Source organism: Meleagris gallopavo, chromosome 7 (assembly GCF_905368555.1).
Source record: "Meleagris gallopavo chromosome 7, MGAL_WU_HG_1.1, whole genome shotgun sequence".
NCBI lineage: Eukaryota > Metazoa > Chordata > Aves > Galliformes > Phasianidae > Meleagris > Meleagris gallopavo.
In genome coordinates, this window is record NC_139410.1 from 34,821,834 (window position 1) to 34,842,171 (window position 20,338).

General features: G+C 43.3%; 2 protein-coding genes across 28 annotated transcripts in view; one reads left to right on the top strand and one right to left on the bottom strand.

Annotated features, from left to right (window-relative positions):
• Nucleotides 1-2,588, top strand: part of RIF1 (replication timing regulatory factor 1) — a 31,222-nt gene extending 28,634 nt beyond the window's left edge. For both annotated transcript variants that reach the window (XM_085227938.1, XM_085227937.1), the window contains 3 exons: nucleotides 128-281; nucleotides 529-637; nucleotides 1,504-2,588. In XM_085227938.1, the coding sequence (XP_085084064.1) occupies nucleotides 128-281; nucleotides 529-637; nucleotides 1,504-1,724 (484 nt within the window). In that variant the 3' untranslated portion in view covers nucleotides 1,725-2,588. The remainder of the gene's footprint in view (nucleotides 1-127; nucleotides 282-528; nucleotides 638-1,503) is intronic.
• Nucleotides 2,589-3,272: 684 nt separating this feature from the next.
• Nucleotides 3,273-20,338, bottom strand: part of NEB (nebulin) — a 119,961-nt gene continuing 102,895 nt past the window's right edge. For 2 of the 26 annotated variants that reach the window (XM_085227919.1, XM_085227918.1), the window contains exons 135-150: nucleotides 20,233-20,325; nucleotides 17,963-18,055; nucleotides 16,350-16,442; nucleotides 10,628-10,720; nucleotides 9,929-10,021; nucleotides 9,306-9,398; nucleotides 8,744-8,836; nucleotides 7,826-7,918; nucleotides 7,463-7,555; nucleotides 7,115-7,207; nucleotides 6,759-6,866; nucleotides 6,366-6,549; nucleotides 5,885-5,977; nucleotides 5,081-5,230; nucleotides 4,707-4,816; nucleotides 3,273-4,104 (exon numbers count right to left, since the gene is read on the bottom strand). In XM_085227919.1, the coding sequence (XP_085084045.1) occupies nucleotides 3,931-4,104; nucleotides 4,707-4,816; nucleotides 5,081-5,230; nucleotides 5,885-5,977; nucleotides 6,366-6,549; nucleotides 6,759-6,866; nucleotides 7,115-7,207; nucleotides 7,463-7,555; nucleotides 7,826-7,918; nucleotides 8,744-8,836; nucleotides 9,306-9,398; nucleotides 9,929-10,021; nucleotides 10,628-10,720; nucleotides 16,350-16,442; nucleotides 17,963-18,055; nucleotides 20,233-20,325 (1,749 nt within the window). In that variant the 3' untranslated portion in view covers nucleotides 3,273-3,930. The other 24 variants (XM_085227936.1, XM_085227930.1, XM_085227932.1 and 21 more) reach the window with 22 other exon arrangements.

Genomic DNA, 20,338 nt, shown 5'->3' on the forward strand with positions numbered 1-20,338 from the left:
TTTGCATTTTATTTTCCTTTATTTATGTGAATGTAAATTGATGTTCATGTAAGAGCACTTCCTGCTGTACCACACCAAGGAGGATGGAGGTGGATCTAATTAATTAACCAGCTTTTCTTTGCTGCAGTGCCAGAGGTCTGGGGCAGCTCATTCGAGCGAAGAACATAAAGACAGTGGGAGATCTCAGTACTCTGACAGCATCAGAAATCAAAACTCTTCCCATCCGTTCTCCTAAAGTTTCCAATGTTAAAAAAGCTCTTCGAGGATATCACGAGCAACAGGTAAAGCTTAATTAATCCTGGTTCCCAAGAAGCCAGAAGTAACCTAATGAACTACTAACAAACACTCATCGTGAATAATGTATTTTTCTTACTAGTGAAAGCACTTTAAGCTGTGATACCTGCCCACGGTGGGCATTTGGGGCACAGTGTTTGGGCACTCACAGTGGGAATGACTGTACTTGTTGCACAGTTAAAGCACATCCTGCTGTATAGTTCTGAACTTTTGTTCTCTCTGAAAAATCCTCAGGTAAAATCTCGAGGGTGTGAAGAAATTGGAGCGCTCGAAGATGTGGAGAGAACAGTAAACAGTGCAGGGGATAAATCTCCTCCTGTGGATGAGGAAAAACTTGCAACAGGTAACTTGCCTGCATGTTACTTAGGGTCTGGCTGTCACTGCTTTCATTCCCTGCTAATGGAACACTTGATTTCTTTTGGGAAGCTGCTAGCTAGTCTGAAGGGATGAGTTGAGTTAATCACATCCCGAAGCCCTCCAGTAGTGGCATTTTGGAACTTTTTAAAACTGTTGAGGGCAAGATGTGCTTTGTTTTTCCCTAGAACTCTGTGTTCAGCAGGGCTCTGAGTTCTCTGCTTTGCACATCCATCTCAGCCCATGTTCCAACTGAGCTGTTTGATGCTGCAGGCCCTGCTGCAGTTCTGGGTGTGCTCAGGAACAAAGTGGACTGTGGGCCTGAGGAGATGCCTGCAGGTGTTTTGGCTGTTTCCCAGGATACCCAGTTTGGAATACCCAGTTTGGAATACCCAGTTTGGATTTTGGGGCCTGGGTTTTTTTTGTTTACATGGATTCTGGGGTTTGGCCTTACAGTTTAAGCAGAGGAATTAGTTTTTCCTGTAAGACGTTTGAGGCATTTGGTTGAGCAGAGAACAGAGAACTCAGGAGTGACTCCAGCGAGTGGTTTAAAGTGGACTTTCTTGGGATAACACATCTCAAAGAGCACTGGCAGTCCGTGAATAACACTATTTTGATTGTCTGTTCTTATTTTTATTGCCTAACCCTCATCAAACGCAATGTAGATCCCTATAAAGAAGAGGCAGTGTTTAGTTCTTAGGGGTGCCCTTGTCAGAAGCTCGCTCTTTCTGATACTTTGTAGACTGTTTGAATGTATTATTTAATACAGAACAAACTGCAGCATCCCACTGTGGCACAGCAATGCTCGTGGTTGAGACCCCACACCCTGACTGCCCACCCTGCCTTCCTTTGCAGATCTGGGTGAGCCCATTGCCCTGAGCAGCAGCAGCCCACCCCCTGCAGATCTTCTGAGCCAGCTGGATGTGCTGGCTGCTCAGTTCACCTCCGAAGATCTCCGCAGCTACCCCGGCAGCCGCCTGTTTGAGATGCAGGAGAAACTTGCCAGCATGACAGACTGCATCATGAGAACCCTGCGGTCCCGATGGAGGTCACCACCCCACGACAGTGCTGAGTAGTTGCTTAGAATTCCTGAGTAAGGAGGATTTTCTTACAAGTTTTTCCACAAAGCGTAGTTTTCTTACTGGTGAGTTAATCCTTGAGCTGTATGTTTTGTACGATAGAAGATTTTTTAACACCTATATGATCCAAATGTATCATGCTTTTCTTCTCCCGTTTGTTCTTTTGTAACTTGTAGGATAGTTTATTAGAGAGATTTCTATTACATTGCTATGCATATCTCCTTCAGGTAGTGAAAGAAAACTTGATCAAGTTGTGCAATAGCAAAGACTGTGAAACCAAACTAACAGAGTAGTTAAATTATTTTTTTCAAATCCGAAAAGTGTTCTTACTGCTGTAAACTCAATCTATATGGCGAGAGATGGCTCTCACAGCTCTGCTCGTGCTGCCCGTGTCTGCTTCCTTCAGAGCTGCTGGAACCCTTCAGCACTTCTGTACTGAGCTCTGCTCAGTTCCCTGCTGACAGCGGGACAGCGTGCTGTTATCAGATCACACTAAAGCTGGTGACAAAAGCAACGTTGGGAGTGAGAGACTTTGCAGAACTTGTTGGCCTTTTCCTGTGTTCTAACAGCTTTGTTTGCAGCAGCTCTCCTGTGATGGAGAAGACCCTTTTCCCTTTGTGGAAATAAATGAATTTGACGTGGGTTCTTTGTATATTATGTATAGGCTTGTGATTGCAAATGTTGGTTAATTTATGGTTTTTAATTGCACGGAATGCACTGCTGCTTCTCAGAGACCTTCAGAGTTCTCCGTTTTTACTCCTGAAATCTAATTTGTATATATTGGACACTTATGGAAAGGAATTGCTCCAGGTGTTAGAACTTCTTCAACATGTGCAAATAAAAGAGCAATTAGTTTCCAAAGTTGTTAATGTTAATCTTTAAGCTTAAACGAAACAAATTGCTTCTAAATTGTTCATCCCTTCCTCAGAGTTGCTTTGGAATGTCAAGGTTAGGAGGAAGCTTGGAAGGCCATCAGTGCTGCCTGAGGCAGGGGTGAGTGGGACAGCAAAGACTGAGGTGAATCTGAGCAGCAGGATCCCATCTGCACCCTGTTAAGCAGCTCAGAAAGTAATGAGCAAGACAGAGATGTCTTAAAGGACTAATGTGATCATTACCAGTGGTGAGTGGCTGGAGGTTTTCTTGTTTCTCTGATAACACTGCTTCCACATATACTTCCTCAGGTTTAATCATCTTTTGGCTCCAGGAACAGAAATGTTTTCCTTGCAAGCTGGCTGTGTACACCACACTATGCTGTGAATTCTCTTTAAACAAAGGCCTTGGGGTTAAAGTTGCAAATCTTCCTGCTATGAGCTCACTTTGTAAGCTTTGTCCAAGATAGAATTGAGTGTTTTCCTGCTTTCATCTTTGGAGGCTGGCTGGTACCAGCTGCTACCAAACAAATAACCACCATGTCTGGGTGTGAAATAATTGTCTAGTTTTTTCACCTTGCTGGGACTGCTGCATCCTGGATCTGCTCTCTTTCTGAATGAAGCAGGATTGTTTTAAGATAAATTCGCACTCTTCAGAGTGAAGTAAAACATCAAATGCTGCGGAAACATGAGCTTTATTTAGTCACTAATTTACAAGTAACAACTTTTGACCCCAGAACAGAAAAACATCTGCATAAGAGCTCAGCAAGCAGACAGAAGAGGCTTTTGCTTTGTGAGATTTCCCCCCTCCTCTTCTTTTTACCACCTCCCCTCCAGATAAACTTTGGTGTGAGATCCTAAGCTTACATGGAAAACAAACATGTTTGAAAGTTTCAGAGTAGCTCACAAAGATTCTCCCCTGATGGGAGAACGAATGAAGTAATGGTTGGTAGTCATAGTCTCCAGTACAGGTACAAAAGCTCAGTGATACTGAACTATGTTGTGATTTTTGGCATTGCTTAAAACATGCTGATAGTATTGTATGCTTAAATGTTTTAAATGAAGATGTAGGCAATTTCAGAAAGGTTTTGGACACCAGAAGCAAGGCAGCTCTCGTGAGCAGCACCAGGTGGTGTCTGCAGGCAGTTATCAGAAATAATTTGAAGGGAAGTTTCAGGAGTATTTTGTTGTGCATTATTTTCTTTTTTTTTCTCCCCATGCTGGTTTGTAAAGCACTACCACTCACCATGGAAGACAGTGCAGTGCTTCGGTGTTAGAAAGTTCTGTTGCTGACAGCGGGAAATGGCTGTGCCTGGGGAGGGCTGTTCTCTGGCTCACACAGCCTCCACGTAGTTGGCTGGCAGCATGCCTGTCTTGCCAGTTCTCTGCACGGTCCCATACATCCAGCCTTCATCAATGGCTTGCACGTTGACAATTGTGTCACCATCCTTGAAGGAAACCTCGTCAGCGTCGGCTGCTGTGTAGTCATACATGGCCCGGTATGTCTTCTGTTAATTGGAATAAAGAGGGGGAAATTAATTAAGAGTTGTTGTATCACTGCTGTTAGGTTTTGGTCAGAGTCAAACTACGTGGAGGGCAGGTGAAGCTGTGACTGATGGCAGTACTGAGAAGTACCACCAATGGTGATAGTTTTGGCTGGGCTCTTAAATATCCTGGTTTCAGGTCACAGAATAGTGCAAATACACATTTTGAATGTCCAGTCTTTATAAGGTATTTTTCTTTTTGCATTCCTTTGAGGCAATTGCAGCCTCCTTGGTTCTGAGAGGGGCAGCCAGCCCCCCCCTTGTGCCTTTGTGCTTTAGTTAGGCCAAACCTTGTATTTGAGTACCAGTGTTTAAACAATTAGCCAGCTCAGATTAGCTCCAGCCACAGCTGCAGGGTCTGACTTCTCTGGGAGAGAGAAAATGTAAGATTAAGCTTTCAAGCTAAGGGTCTGCTGCTAAAAAACAGAGCTGCTGCACCTTCAGCTGGTTTTGCAGCTAACCTCAGCCTGTGGATTCTTCTAGTCTCTCCTGGATGAACACCAGCCCTGCTCACTCAAGCTGCTATGAGCTGGGGAGGGGCAGTGCAGGGGCCCAGAGCTACTTACCCCAGCAGTGGATGGGTGGGAAGGAACTGATGACACGGTGGTTTGCTGAGTGGCAACAGAGGCTGACCGTTGTTGTGGCAGCTCTATGGTCTTAGCATGTTTATAACCCACTATGAAAGGAGAAAAAAAATGTTTAGTTTACAGTTTAATGCTTTTATTTGTTATGGAACTGGCAGGGGAGCGCAGCTGCTCTGGCTAAGGATACTGATGGGTCAGGAGGTGATCAGACCTGCCCTTTATCCACAGCACTACAACTGCAGTTGGTCAGGCCCAAAGCTCAGCACTCCTGTGCTCCAGCTGTGAGTCCTGTCCCAGCAGAGGGGCTGGGCCCTGTCTGGCCCCAGCTGTGAGGAACTGCAGCTTTGTTCTCATACCTGTGGCAGTGGTGGTGAAGAAGCCTTCGTTGCTGTAGTAGGACAGGTGCTGATTCAATCCCTCCGAGGGCTCTGATTTCTCATCCCCTCCGCTGATGCTCAGGGCACTGGCAGAGCGGGAGTGCTCCCTGCTGCGGCGCTGTGCTTGGACTGCCAGGAGAAAACCAGTTTGTTACAATGTGAGAAACAAAGCAGGGAGCTGCCAGCCAGCGTCTGTGTGGGCAGAAACGGTTACTGGGCCTTGCTAAGCACAAAAAAAAAAAAAAAAGCACAGTTCTTATGTTCCTTCTTTATTTCTAATATCCAGGTTTGTTCTTCTCCCACTCTTGTGCTTGCTGTATCCAAAATTTGTACTCAAATTACTGCTTGCTTCCCTTTGTCAGCTGCCTAAGAGCAAAGCGATGGCCCCATGCTGTTGTGGCACTTCTGGCAGGGAAGAGAACTGAGGTACAGCACTTTGGGAGCTAAAAAAGAGGCAAGGGTTACAGGCTGTGCTGTCTGTGGAGCTGTGAGTCCTGTACAGCCCTGTGCTGGGGGAGCACTTGCATATTTATTACGATGAACTTTGTGAGCACCAGTCCTATGGAGCAGTTTCTCCTCTCCTTTCTTCTCACTGCCACTAATTCCCATTAGAACTGTGCCCATGTATAACTTTGGAAATCACTGCTAACGTAGTGTCTGAAATAAGCATGTTAGCCTTTACTTGCATCCCCACACAGAGAAAGACCTTAGAACTGAACTTCAGTGTCCCAAGCAGTTAGTTTTCCTGTTGGATTTGCATGAACAGTACAGAGTGGAGCCAACCTGAGATCATGTGTAAGCTCCTGGACTGAATGTTGTCCTCTGCAGGGTCGTAGTCAAAGACAGAGCCGGGATTTGTGCGCCACACACGAAGACCTGCAAGAGAAATGACTGAGGAGCTGGAGCCCAGGCATGTCCTGGAGAGCCAGGGCAGCACAGAGAGGTCCAAAATGGGAGTAGAAACATACAGGGGAAAGGAAAGCAGAAGCTGATCATTTATGCTCATCAAAGCTGTATTGCAGAGGTGTTGGTGGTGAAAACTTCGAGGTGAGCTGCTTAAAAATACAGTTAAGAAATGACAATCCAAATCTGGCATCTACTAGACAAAAGCCATAGGGCTGGGAGAGACAGCGGAAGCTTTGATAAGGCTACCAGCTTCAATTAATGGTAAATATAAACTGATGATACCGTTGAGCTTAAATAAAACAATTTTTCAAGGTCATCTTGTGTTCTGTGTAAATGAAGCAGTGCAGTTTGTGCTTACCTGTCAGATTCTCCTGGTCCTGGTCCACGCGCTTCTGCTCCATTTGTACCACTCGTCTCTGAATGCCTCTGTAGCTGATGTCACTGAAGTCCTGCATGTTCTTCTTCACACGTTCTGTTATGGGGTCAGTGACTACAGGTGTGAAAGTACCTTTGTTTTTCTCAAAATCTTCATGGTATTTCACCTGTCATGGAAAAAAATGTTAGTCCTGTTTGTTTTCTGCTACTATCAAGTGAATTCCTTGCAGAGGGCCAATGCCCTCCTGAAGATCTTCTTTCACCAGGGTAAAACTGGTCTGTCACTGATAAATATGTATTGTTCCCAAAAAGGCAGCCCTGTTGCATCTCAGGAACAAAGTCTTTAAGTAACAGACGTACAGAGAAGTGCTCTTACTGTAGAGATGTGTTTCTGTGTCTCCCGCACACGCCGCATTTCAGGTGTGTCCAGAACATAAGCAGCTTTGCCTTGTACTTGTTTTCGGAAGCTGTCTGAGTAAAGGACCTGCAGCCAGAAAAAGGAAGAGAGTACAAGGTAAAAGGTGGGGAGAATACAAGAGGGAGGGAGAAAAAGAAAGAAAGGAATAAAAAGAAAAGAGAGAAGAAGAAAAGGGAGAGGGGAGAGAGGAAGGAAAGGAGGGGGGAGGGAGGGAAAGGAAGAGAGGGAGGAAAGCCTAAATGCTGCCACTCCCGTAGTCATAAAGGAATGACCAAACTGGAGGACTGCTGTTTTTAATATACTGAAGGACTTACTGAGCTGATGTTTTCCTGGTTGCGCTTCGCTCTCTCCATCTCAGGGGTCATCGGGGTTGGGGTTCCTTTTGCCAGCTGTTCTTTGTACAACACCTACAGAGTACGTAACGTGCATACAAGTCAGAGCAGCTAACCCAGCAGCTCGTTCTCTGGTGCTGTTACTGGGTAAGCAGGGATAGAAAAGATCTAAAGCTGCTAGGAAGTTATTTGCTTGAGCGAAAGCGAGAAAAGGGGAAAGTAAATAGGTAAAAACATGGAACAGAGAGAGAGAATGGGGCTAAATTAGAAGTGGATTTTCTTCACAAGGGTTATTTTTACTCTAAGGCAGGTATCTTCCTCTTTCAGTACCGAGCTAATTTGTTCCTGGTTGCGTCTGACTCGCTCCATCTCAGGAGTGACCGGTGTGGGGGTCGCCTTCCCTAAGCCTTCCTTGTACACAACCTACAGACCACAAAGCAACGTCACAAGTGTACAGATCACAACTGTCGTGGCTGGTTTTAGAATGAACACCATTCGTTATGGAAGGGAAAAAATAAGTGAGGAAAAAATATTACAAAGTTAAGTGATGAAAAATATAGACGTACTATAATTTGACATGATAAGTTTCTACATCTGAGGGGAAAAATTAGAGGGTTAAATAAAAAACAGGCATTAAGTCATTCAAAAAGAGAACATCTCTGTCTTAGCCCCTTCACATCTTGTGGACAATACCGAGCTAATCTGTTCTTGATTGCGTTTCACTCTCTCCATCTCAGGAGTGATAGGGGTGGGGGTTGCTCGCCCCAAGTTCTCTTTGTACAACACCTGTGGGATACAGAACACGTATCCGGCATCTCACAAAAAAGCAAGAACATTCCAAAGGATTCGAACACAGGGAATTACGTCGTTATCAAAATTCAAAGCAGTAATGGCAGATTACAGTACGGATCACCGCAAAAAGCCAAACATCCAGAGCTAGTGGGAGGGGTCAGAAAAAGAAACTGGAAAAGAGAAGCTTGTTACAACTGTTTGTTTGGGTTAAACTGAAGGGCTCTATCCAGCTACAGCTGTGACCTTGGCTCCACAGGCTCAAGGAAGCCACCAGTGACCCCGAGAACTAAGGACTGTTCTATCTACCCCGCTGGTCAGGATCCAGGCCAAGGAGAGGATTCTCTCTGTGCCTAAACCCTGACTGCTGGGTGTCCTACCTAAAAACATCCCTGGTACCACCAGGTGGGATTCTGGTTAAGGTCACCTTAAGCAATGCATCTCAGCTGGGGTTTTCCCCATGTTTGGGTTTGGGGGTTGGGTTTTCTCCCACTAAACCCAAATGCCCCTGCAAGGACAACAACAGCTTACAGACACAGCACAGAGAGATGGAGCTGAGTGTCACTTCTCCCAGGGACAGCAGTTCTGCTGGTGGTGGCTGGATAGAGCCCAAGTGAGACAAACTGAGCTGTACAGAGCTCCTACATTTTTGGATCAGAATGTTAACACTAAAGCCAAGTTTATTTTAGAAAGGGAGAGATTAACTGGCAGAAACAAATCTATTTTTTAAATTAAAATCAGTGTTCAGTACGTAGTTAGAATGTTACTTGATTAACAATTACTGTAGACACAAAGGGGAAAAAATATCTATTTGCAAGGTACCGAGCTAATGATTTCTTGATTGCGTTTGACTCTCTCCATCTCTGGAGTGATTGGTGTTGGGGTCACTTTCCCCACATTTTCCTTGTACAAAACCTATAGGATACAAGGGAGTATCCAAATATCATTAAGAACGTACTTCCAGCAGCACAGAAACCACAACCAACCACGTACAAATAACAGCTTCTGGGTTATTATGCTTCTAAGGGGTTAGATGTGGGGCCGCTGCGATTCCTGAAAGAAGCAATGGGAGCTTTGCCATTCACCCATTATCAACTGTGTGTAAAAGCAAGATAGTTGTAAGAAATAGTTAAAGAAATTGCACAGAAACAATGGCCTTAAAAAAATAATAATAAATCAGAGGTCAAAACATTCTAGTTAAATCCTGCTTCAGATAGTGTTAAACAGGAGAGATTACAACTCGTTTGCAAGCACAAACTGGGGGTGTTCATGCTACCTGACAGGGTTGTTGTTGTTTTTAAGAGTTAGGAAGCACAGGTAAGTAAAACTGCTACTGTGTGTTAAAGACATCAGGTCTTTAGGAATTGGTTTCCTGTAAGAGTACCGAGCTAATGATCTCTTGATTGCGTTTGACTCTCTCCATCTCAGGAGTCACAGGGGTTGGGGTGGCTTTCCCTATGTTCTCCTTATACAACACCTATGAGACATAAGAAAGGAGCCAACAGTAAACAAACAGCTCTCTCCGTAGACAAACACAAAGGCATCTTTTCCTTGTATTTATTAGCACAGGGCCAAGGTATTATAGATATATTTCGAGGTACACAGCAATATTTTAGTAGAGAAGTAGGGCCTGGCATACGGTGATGACTCAGTAGACAAGTAAGTACTGTAAATGAGACTACAAAACACTGTGCTGAGGATGTTATGGAGATTTAAATTATAATAAAGTAATCAGCACTGCAGAGAAAATAAAGGAACCGTTTGTTGTAAGTTCTTAGGATTAGAACGGGGCGTTAAAATAAGCCTTAAAACCAATAAAACTGCACCAAGTTCACACAGTCAACGTAAACCACAGGAAGCCACGGTAAGAAGTGATGGCTTATTAAAATGGCTTTAGAGCCAGGGTCAGCATTATTTCCCAGTAAGTGTCACAAGGCCCACTTATTAAAACGGTTAAGCTGTTCGTTTCAGTCGAGTTAAAGGAGCTGTTTTGTCTTGGCAAAGTACCGAGCTACAGATCTCTTGGTTGCGTTTGACCCTCTCCATCTCTGGAGTGATGGGGGTGGGGGTCCCCGTCCCCACGCTCTCTTTGTACAACACCTGCACAGCAACAAGAAGCATCCAAAAGAAATCAGAGCGCAGAAATCATCACGTCCCACACAAAGCCAAATAGCTGAGTCTTGGGGATAGCCATCTGCTCTCTCGCGCCCTAGAAGCTGCCCTGAAGGCTTGGATTGTAGGGTCTGATGGCAAACGTGTCCATGCCTTTATCTTACAGGTACAACAAAGCCAACCCAGAAGCTGTCACCATAACAGAGCAAATGCACCTCCGTGGTGAGGGGAGCTTCTAGACAGCCTTCAGAGCCTGCTGGAATCCTCCTGATTCCATGACAAGAGCATTACAGTGGGAAAGCAATTACAAAAAAAACCCCACAAGAACACAGCACACACGAGTATATATTAAAAGGAAGTTGAAACAGGGAGCAAAATGGTTAAAGATATTTAGGATCATGTAAATAATTACACACGTGAAGATGTGGAGCGTAAGTAACACTGCAAAATACAGTGAAAGAGAAAGGAGGATTTTTAAACTCGATTAAACTGATTACGTGGAAGGAAGGAGAGGAGCCGTTCCGTTTTTAATAAAGATTAAACAGTTCAGTTGATGGGAAGTTAAGGGAACACATCTTTTCCCCCACCAAGTACCGAGCTAATGTGTTCTTGATTGCGTTTGACTCTCTCAACTTCAGGAGTGACAGGTATTGGGGTCCCTGTCCCCAGCTCCTCTTTGTACAACACCTGTGGGTAACACGGCTACGTTAAAACACCGGAAGGAACGGACAAACAACAGCAGCACACAGCTTAATGGGAAAAGAGACCCAGCGTGGTTCAAGGTTGCCCTGAGCCCAAGCTTGGAATGAAACATTACAACCTTCCTCATAAGGATGACATGCTTTGCAAAGAGTTTGCTGCTCTGGACCTATAAGAAAACCTCTCTGCAATAGTAGAAGATGACTTCCTAAAGGAAGAAGGCCATAAAGAAGACCAGAAAGGAACAAAGGAATAACTGTTTCATTTACCCATTCTAAAAGCAGAGCACACACAGCAGGTTAAACCAGCCCCTATCAGAGCACCATGACACAGAGCTCATTCCCACTGGCTGGGATCACACCACAAATAGTGCAGTTTTTAAAGGGAAAGGAGACAAAATCAGGAGAAAACACACACGAGATAACACTGAGGATTGAGGTGATTAAAAAAGGAAAAATCTGATATAATTTAAGAACAAAAAAAGTTTAAAGGTGATCAGAGTCAAGAGAAAGGTGGGATCCAAAAGTTATTATTGAGATTGTGAGATCAAATCAGAGGAACAAGAATGATGTAAGTAATGATTACTCAGGGACAAAATCTCAAAGGGAAAAGGAAATTTCTTTTTAGATTGATTATAAGGGAAAAAGAAACTTTGGGTGTTAAAATTATTTAGACGTAAGTCAGAAGGAAGGTTTCTGCTTTTGAAACTAAGATACCGAGCTAACGTGTTCTTGATTGCGTTTGGCTCTCTCAATCTCAGGAGTGACAGGGGTGGGGGTTCCCATCCCCACGTTCTCTTTGTACAACACCTGTGGACAATATGGCCATGAGAAAAGAACAACAAGCAGACAACAGTAACACACTGCTGGCTGAGGGACCAAGTGGAACACAAGAGAGGTGGTTTTCTGGGCTGCAAATCTGATGGAATAACAAAAAAACCCACAGCAATCAAAAAGCAGTTCTGCCCTGCCTTGCTTGCAACCTTCCTCTCCCTGTAGAACAGCCCAGTGCCATGGCTTTGTGCCCAGCCCAACTGCTTCCAGCAGGGCTGCAGGCCTGGTGCTGCCATTGGGCAGCCATGGTAATGAGCTCCTCAAGGAAGAAGGTGTGAAGGACAATGCTAAAGGAACTAAGGAACAATTTTTGCTTCCTTCAACCCCAACCATTAACATCACCAACACCTATCAGGGCACTGAGCTCATCCCACGATCTGCATCAGAGCAGAGACAGCTTTGTTTTAACACACAGCAAAATCAAACCAAGAACCAAGGATTGAAGCAAATAATGAAAGGAAAAGCAGATAGTAAAGAAAACCAATGTTCACAGTAAAAAAATACTGGAACACAGCATCCAAAAGTTATCATAATTAAGAAAACTAATCAAAACATAGGAATAAAAATGGAGTAAGTAACCATTATGTAGGAAACAACATCAAAACAAGGGAATGGGACACTGCTCTTGGTGTCAGTTGATTACAGGGGAACAGGGGTAACTCTAGGTGTTAAAAGTGTTTTTTAACTGGATCAGAAGGGAATTTTCTTCTTTTCAAACTAAGATACCGAGCTAACGTGTTCTTGATTGCGTTTGGCTCTCTCAATCTCAGGAGTGACAGGGGTGGGGGTCCCCATCCCCACGTTCTCTTTGTACAACACCTGTGGACAATATGGCCATGAGAAAAGAACAACAAGCAGACAACAGTAACACACTGCTGGCTGAGGGACCAAGTGGAACACAAGAGAGGTGGTTTTCTGGGCTGCAAATCTAATGGAATAACAAAAAAGCCAACAGCAATCAAAAAGCAGTTCTGCCCTGCCTTGCTTGTAACCTTCCTCTCCCTGTAGAACAGCCCAGTGCCATGGCTTTGTGCCCAGCCCAACTGCTTCCAGCAGGGCTGCAGGCCTGGTGCTGCCATTGGGCAGCCATGGTAATGAGCTCCTCAAGGAAGAAGGTGTGAAGCACAACACAAAAGGAACTAAGGAACAATTTTTGCTTCCTTCAACCCCAACCACTAACATTACCAACACCTATCAGGGCACTGAGCTCATCCCATGGTCTGCATCAGAGCAGAGACAGCTTTGTTTTAACACACAGCAAAATCAAACCAAGAACCAAGGATTGAAGCAAATAATGAAAGGAAAAGCAGATAGTAAAGAAAACCAATGTTCACAGTAAAAAAATACTGGAACACAGCATCCAAAAGTTATCATAATTAAAAGAACTAATCAAAACATAGGAATAAAAATGGGGTAAGTAACCATTATGTAGGAAACAACATCAAAACAAGGGAATGGGACACTGCTCTTGGTGTCAGTTGATTACAGGGGAATAGGTGTAACTCTAGGTGTTAAAAATTATTTTTAACTGGATCAGAAGGGAGTTTTCTTCTTTTGAAACTAAGATACCGAGCTAACGTGTTCTTGATTGCGTTTGACTCTCTCAATCTCAGGAGTGACAGGGGTGGGGGTCCCCATCCCCACGTTCTCTTTGTACAACACCTGTGGACAATATGGCCATGAGAAAAGAACAACAAGCAGACAACAGTAACACACTGCTGGCTGAGGGACCAAGTGGAACACAAGAGAGGTGGTTTTCTGGGCTGCAGATCTAATGGAATAACAAAAAAAAGAAGCCCACAAGAAACAAAAAGCAGTGCTGCCCTGCCTTGCTTGTAACCTTCCTCTCCCTGTAGAACAGCCCAGTGCCATGGCTTTGTGCCCAGCCCAAGTGCTTCCAGCAGGGCTGCAGGCCTGGTGCTGCCATTGGGCAGCCATGGTAAAAACTTCTTCAGAGATGTGAAGCACAACACAAAAGGAACTAAGGAACAATTTTTGCTTCCTTCAACCCCAACCATTAACATCACCAACACCTATCAGGGCACTGAGCTCATCCCACGATCTGCATCAGAGCAGAGACAGCTTTGTTTTAACACACAGCAAAATCAAACCAAGAACCAAGGATTGAAGCAAATAATGAAAGGAAAAGCAGACAGGAAAGAAAATCAATGTTCAGAGTGAAAAAAAATAGATTGGGACACAGAATCCAAAATTACCACAATTAAGAGAACTAACCAAAACATACGAATAAAAAATGGGGTAAGTAACCATTATGCAGGAATCAACAGCAAAACAAGGGAATGGGACACTGCTCTTGGTGTCAGTTGATTACAGAGGAACAGGGGTAACTCTGGGTGTTAAAAGTGTTTTTAACTGGATCAGAAGGGAATTTTCTTCTTTTCAAACTAAGATACCGAGCTAATGTGTTCTTGATTGCGTTTGGCTCTCTCAATCTCAGGAGTGACAGGGGTGGGGGTCCCCATCCCCACGTTCTCTTTGTACACCACCTGTACGGTAACACAGCAGCGTAAAAAAGTATAAAACACAGAATGTATCTCTGAGGGATGCAGAGCAGCATAGTTAATTTGTATGCCCACAACGTCCACTAGAAAGAGGGAAAAATTAGGAATTGTAAATCAGGTAACAATTGTCATCAATCCAGGGGGACACTTCCAAGCTCCTGAAAGGTCCTAGGGATGCTTTTACACAGCAATAAAGCATTAGAACAATGAACTGAGCAAACAGTGGAAGCAGTAATTTTTAAGAAAATAAAAATCAGAAAAATAAAAGTTTTAAAGGATGTGAAGCATTAAGTGTTACGGTTATTAGAAAAATCCTTGAAAATTTTTGGATAAAAATATAAGAAATTTTAACAGCACAAAGGGAGCGTCACTGTAAGTTAATTCCAGAGATCAGAACATTTGCAGGTGTTACAAAGTTCTTCTAAAATGAAGTTACAGGGAACATCTGTCTGGAATTAGGGAAGAGTACCGAGCTAAAGATTTCCTGGTTGCGTTTGACCCTCTCCATCTCAGGGGTCACAGGCACTGGGGTTCCAATTCCCAGCCCCTCTCTGTACAACACCTGTGTGGCAACAGGGAGGTAGGGTTCGTTTGGTTTTGTAGGGTTTGTGGGGTGTTTGTAAGGAAAAAAAAGGAAAGGAGGGGGATGGGGCAAGGAGAGAGAGAGAGAGAAGAAAAGAAATTTAATACAGTGAAACCTCCAAGTATGACAAATACAGTTTTGTCACAGCCTTGTTCAAAAGCTAGCAGAAAAAAGTCAATAAAATAATCAGCTAATGGCTAACGCTTCTGCAGTTCTGCTTCCTTCCACAAGGAAGTCAGTCTGCTTACTTAAACAAAAGAGCTTAATGGTCAGCTTTCCCTCTGGGACTGCCCCTCACAAGTATTAAAGAGAACAGAGTTGATCACAATGAAATGTAGCACACCAAGTGTGACTACGGGGGCTTCTCTGAATTTTACTACAAATGTCCTCAGTTCAGGTCAGAACTTGGTATCTATCATGTCAGAGTCACAATCAGCCCTAAGTCACTGCAATTGAAAGAGAAATAAACAAGAGAGCTATGAAGTAGGGCACTTCAAACTGTGCACGGTGACTTGACTGGAACGTGCCAGAAACAGAAGTAATTCTGGATAGAAATGCATTGCCACGTGCCATAGAAAGTCATTTCCCCTTATCTGTGCAATTTTCTCCATTATTCACATTACAGTGATAAAGGGATGCCACCAGGTTTTCTTACACAGACCTGCAGGACACAAGAAAGCATCCAACAAGCAAAAACACGCAGACACGCTCTGGCTTCATTAGTCTGCTTTGCTTCAGGAAGCATTAAGAGTTCATTTTGCTTTAGCACTGCACCAGCAGGGTAAGTCTGAAGAGCATTAGAAGGATCAGCTTTGCTATGGAGGAGTCACCCACACTGTCACTGTGTCAGTGGGAAGAAGAAATAAGGCACTGCTTAACTGATTTAAGTAAATGAGGGGTTGAATCTCACAGCTGGGATAATTTAATGGCAGTTATGCTAGACTGAGGGGGGAAAAAAATACAATGTAAGGATACTGGCAAGTTTTAGTGACTTGATTAAGGAAAGGGTTGTTCAAATTCATAACCAAATTGAAAGAAAAAATTAATGTGGAGCAGTTAAAGGGATGGGATTTGCAGTCTCAGGGGTGGGGCTTGCTTTATAGGGCTATACCGAGCTAATGTTCTCCTGGTTGCGTTTGACTCTCTCCATCTCTGGAGTGACCGGGGTTGGGATGCCCATCCCTAAGCCCTCTTTGTATGACACCTATGAGGTACAAGAGAATTTCCAGACAAAAAAAAATCCAACCAAACAAAGAACAAACGAAAACCAGCATTCAACATAAGCAAAACAATTACATCTCACTGTTCTGTGAGTTGTGTTTAGCGTTAGGGTCACTTTTTCATTAATTGCACGCTTGTTCTAGAGGTGAATATTAAGGAAGTGACTGATTATTTTGTAAATATGGGTACATATCCCAGGAGATAAAGGGTTAAACACGGAGAGGAACACCAAATTGTTTTCACAGCTTATAAAGGTTTTGGTTCTTAAAAAAGAAATGCATGTAAAGTTGTAAATCACTCCAAAAAGTTAAAGCACAAAAAGGAGAAAGAACTGAGTTAAAAATATTGCCAGAGAGAAGAAAGGAGTGGGGTGAGGTGAGATTTTAAATCGTTGAGGAAAAAGGGAGTACGTGTTAGGATGTTACACAAAAATGATTTGTAATCTTTATCTTAAATACCGAGCTAATGTGTTCTTGATTGCGTCTGACTCTCTCTATTTCTGGAGTTACAGGTGTTGGGATACCTGTCCCCAGCTCCTCTTTGTACAAGACCTGCAGAATACAAGCACCCAGAAAGATGAGATGTGTCCCTTCCCCAGAACACTTGGACAGGCACTTTACCTGGTCAGCAGATAAATACAACCTGGGACACAAACATGCACAACATTTCTTTTACTGAGTATGGATTTAAGCAAAGTACTTGATGTCCACATTTAGGAGCCTCAACACACTGAAGTCAGTGGATTACTTCACTATAATAGGATACACATTTGATTACTCTGCTGCTAATCTGGCATAAAATATAGGTAGTCTTTGCTTTTCATCTTAGTTTAGAATAGTAACAGTACTATTTCTCAGGCACTGAACATTTTGGGAGCTTTGTTTGTTAGCAAACAGCTGCACTTAGTTGTGTAATCCACTTCATTTTAATATCTAACTCCAGAAAAATCAACATCTCGTTTCAAGTGAGAAACACCACTGAGTCCTAGTGCTCACGTTTCCCTATTTCACAGAATGGCCTGGGTTGCAAAGGAGCACAATGCTCATCCAGTTCCAACCCCCTGCTGTGTGCAGGTCACCAACCAGCAGCCCAGGCTGCCCAGAGCCACATCCAGCCTGGCCTTGAATGCCTGCAGGGATGGGGCATCCACAGCCTCCTTGGGCAACCTGTTCCAGTGCCTCACCACCCTCTGGCTGAAATTTATTTTATTTAATCTACAACCGTTTGACTATTGCATTTCCTATGACACAAAACGTATAGAAGAGGTTTGGTCTAAAATCTAATTGTGCAGGAATACATTACAAATGCACTAGCAGTACTTGAAAATTCATAAAACAATTGCAAACTGCATTTCACTACTTGCTGACGTTGAAACAAGGAAAAATAATACAAAAATAAAGGATACACAGAAAGAGAGAACAAATGATGTAACTTGAAGGTTAGAAAAATGAAGCACAGTTTGAAAAACCAACTGCTATGCACTAGTGAGCTGTAAAAATCAATATTATCATTAAAAGCATAAGAGAGAAACTACTTAACATCAGGAGTAGTAAATCATAAGACATTCATTCTATGGCATCCTATTGTATAGCAAACATCCAAGGTACCAACAATCACAAGACTATACTCTCCCTCAATACTGCACTGAGAGAGCAAAGTAAGGCTGTAGGAGATGCTGGCTCAAAGTTAGGAGAACTGGATTTGATCATCAGAATCTACAATTACGTAAATATGGGAAGAGCAGATATTTTTTTCCATTTATAACTGTTGCTAGGTTCTTTGACTACAAAAAGAGACTCCAATTTACTTCTTTCTCTCTAGCTGCTCCATTTTTTTGGAACAATAAGCTCTCCTCTGTGTATTTATTTTATTTCTGTGGTCACAGAAATAATGCAGGGAAGTGATTTAGCTGTAATGATGGCTGCAAAATTCAACTTCCTGCTGCAGAAGAAGGGATTTAAGGGATCTGTTCTCCTTTCAACAACAAAAATATACCCATAAACACTACCAGAGGCTGAAGACTGAGCTCTGAGATGTTATATAGAGGTAAGTAGAAAATATTGGCCACTACCGAGCTGATGTGCTTCTGCGTCTCCTTGACACGTTTCACTTCTGGGAGATCAGGAATTGGAGTTCCTTTTCCAATGCTCTCCTTGTACTTAATCTACAAAGGCACAGACATTAGAAAAAATTAGTTAAAGCACAGTTGATGTGTGGTACGGGTAACAAACTGCATGAATAAAAAAGCATGGGGCACTTACACTGTACAAACTCTCTGAAATTATATGTGTATATACATAAGTATATATAATAATCTAAAAATTTTAGCCTAGTGGCCTTAAAATAGGCACCTGGATTCCTATGCAGATACATAAAGAGCATTATTCCCATTTCAAGGAGGTGGACAATTTAAAGATCTCACTGGCTTCAACACGAGCAGAAAGCTGGTGTTCAAGCACTCCCACTGCCATTACAAGCAGCCTGCTGGGTGAGATTTCACTATGAATGGCACCCTCATAAAAAGGCTTTCTAAAAACTACTGTGAATGCCTTCGAACAGATTCAATAAGATCTGGAATTCAATATGATGTAGAATTCAGAATTTGTAAAGATCATCACATTCAACAGAGCTGAGTGTCGTCATACAATATTTTAGCAATTAAGTTTTGATATCAGTGCTATTTTCATTTCTACTTTAGTATAACCAAAACAGGATGACAGTATCTTACGAGAACATATTCAACACAATACACATGAAACAAATGGCTGAAATGTTAGTAGCTCTTACACAAAAATCACATCCAAATTTCTTTAAAAGCATGTAAAAAAATCTTGAAAGAAAAGAATTACACACCATTATTCCAATATTAGAGTATTGCAATGTTTTAAATATAAAAGTTTTACAAGACATGCTTTAGTAGGCTGCCCTAACTTCCTCACAAAGGACGGGTCAGATAGGTGCACAGTGAGCTGGACTGAAATGTGGCTGAATGAGCAGGCCCAGAGCTCTTTGATCAATGTCATGGGAGCCAGCTGGAATCACAGAACGGCCAGGGTTGGAAGGGACCTCTAGGATCATGAATCTCCAACCCCCCCCCCGCCACATGCAGGGCCACCAACCTCCTCCATTGTGCTCCGGAGAACAAGGGGTCCCAGGGGTTCACAGTGGGGCCAGTGCTGTTTAACATTCATTAGTGACCTGGAGGCTGGGACAGAGGGCACTCTCAGCTAGCTTACAAATGGCACAGATATGGGAGGAGCGGCTCATAAACTCTGCAATTGTGTTGGCATCTAAAGGGATGCTGACAGGCTGGAGAGAAGGGCTGGCAGGAAACTCATGAAGTGCATGGGGAAACGTGAAGTCCTGCACCTGGAGAGGAGTTGCCCCAGGCACCAGAACATGCTGGCTGGCTGACTGGGAAGCACCTCTGCAGAGAAAGGCCTTGGTGACCTGGTGCACAACAAGCTGACCGTGAGCCAGCCATGCACCCCTGGGGCAAGGAAGGCCAACAGACCCTGGCCTGCGCTAGGAAGAGCAGTGGAGGGAGGTGATCCTTCCCTTCCCCTCAGCACTGGTGAGGTCACACCTGGAGTGCTGTGATCAGTTCTGGGCTCCCAATACAAGAGGGAGATGGAAAGATTCCAGCACAAGGCCACAGAGTTGATGAAGGGACTGGAACATATCTGATATGAAATGGGGCTTAGAGAGCTGGGACTCTTCAGCCAGTAGGACAGGAGACTTGGGAGGAACTAATCAGTAGGTGTAAATACCTGGAAGGAAAACAAGGGAGCAACTCTTCTCAGCAGTGCCCAGTGATGTGATGAGCAGTGATAGGCATGAGTTAAAAAATAGGAAATTCAATCTGAACATAGCAAAACATTTTGTTAATTGTGAGGCTGGTCAGACACCAGAGCAGGTTTCTCAGAGGGGCTGCTGGGTCCTTCTGAATATCTAAATCCTTTGAGGTATTAAAAACTCAGAGCAGTGCAGGACAACCTGCCCTAGCTGAACTCGATTGAGCAAAGGAGCTGGAGTAGATTATGTCAAGAGGTGCCTTTCTACTTAAACTTCATTCTCTTATAAATAAAATGTGTTTGGGATGAGATTAAAAATACAACAAGTGCTTTCAGATTTTAGAAATTGACTGTAAGTAACAAATTGAATATTAATCATTAGAAAGATTAAGTCACAAGAAAAGGCAAAACTTTTAGAAAGTAACCCTCAGCTGGTGGATTATTGCCAAACCACAGTTAGCAACATTTAAAGAAGTGAGAGGGAAAAAGAATATTACTTTAAGTTGAATTAGCACCTGTAGAGTATTAAAAATCAATTGTTTTGTACCGAGCTAATTGCATCCTGGGTTCTTTTAACTCTCTGCATCTCTGGCGTCTTTTCAATAGTAGTTCCAGTTCCAATATCTTCTTTATATAAAATCTTAACATTCAGA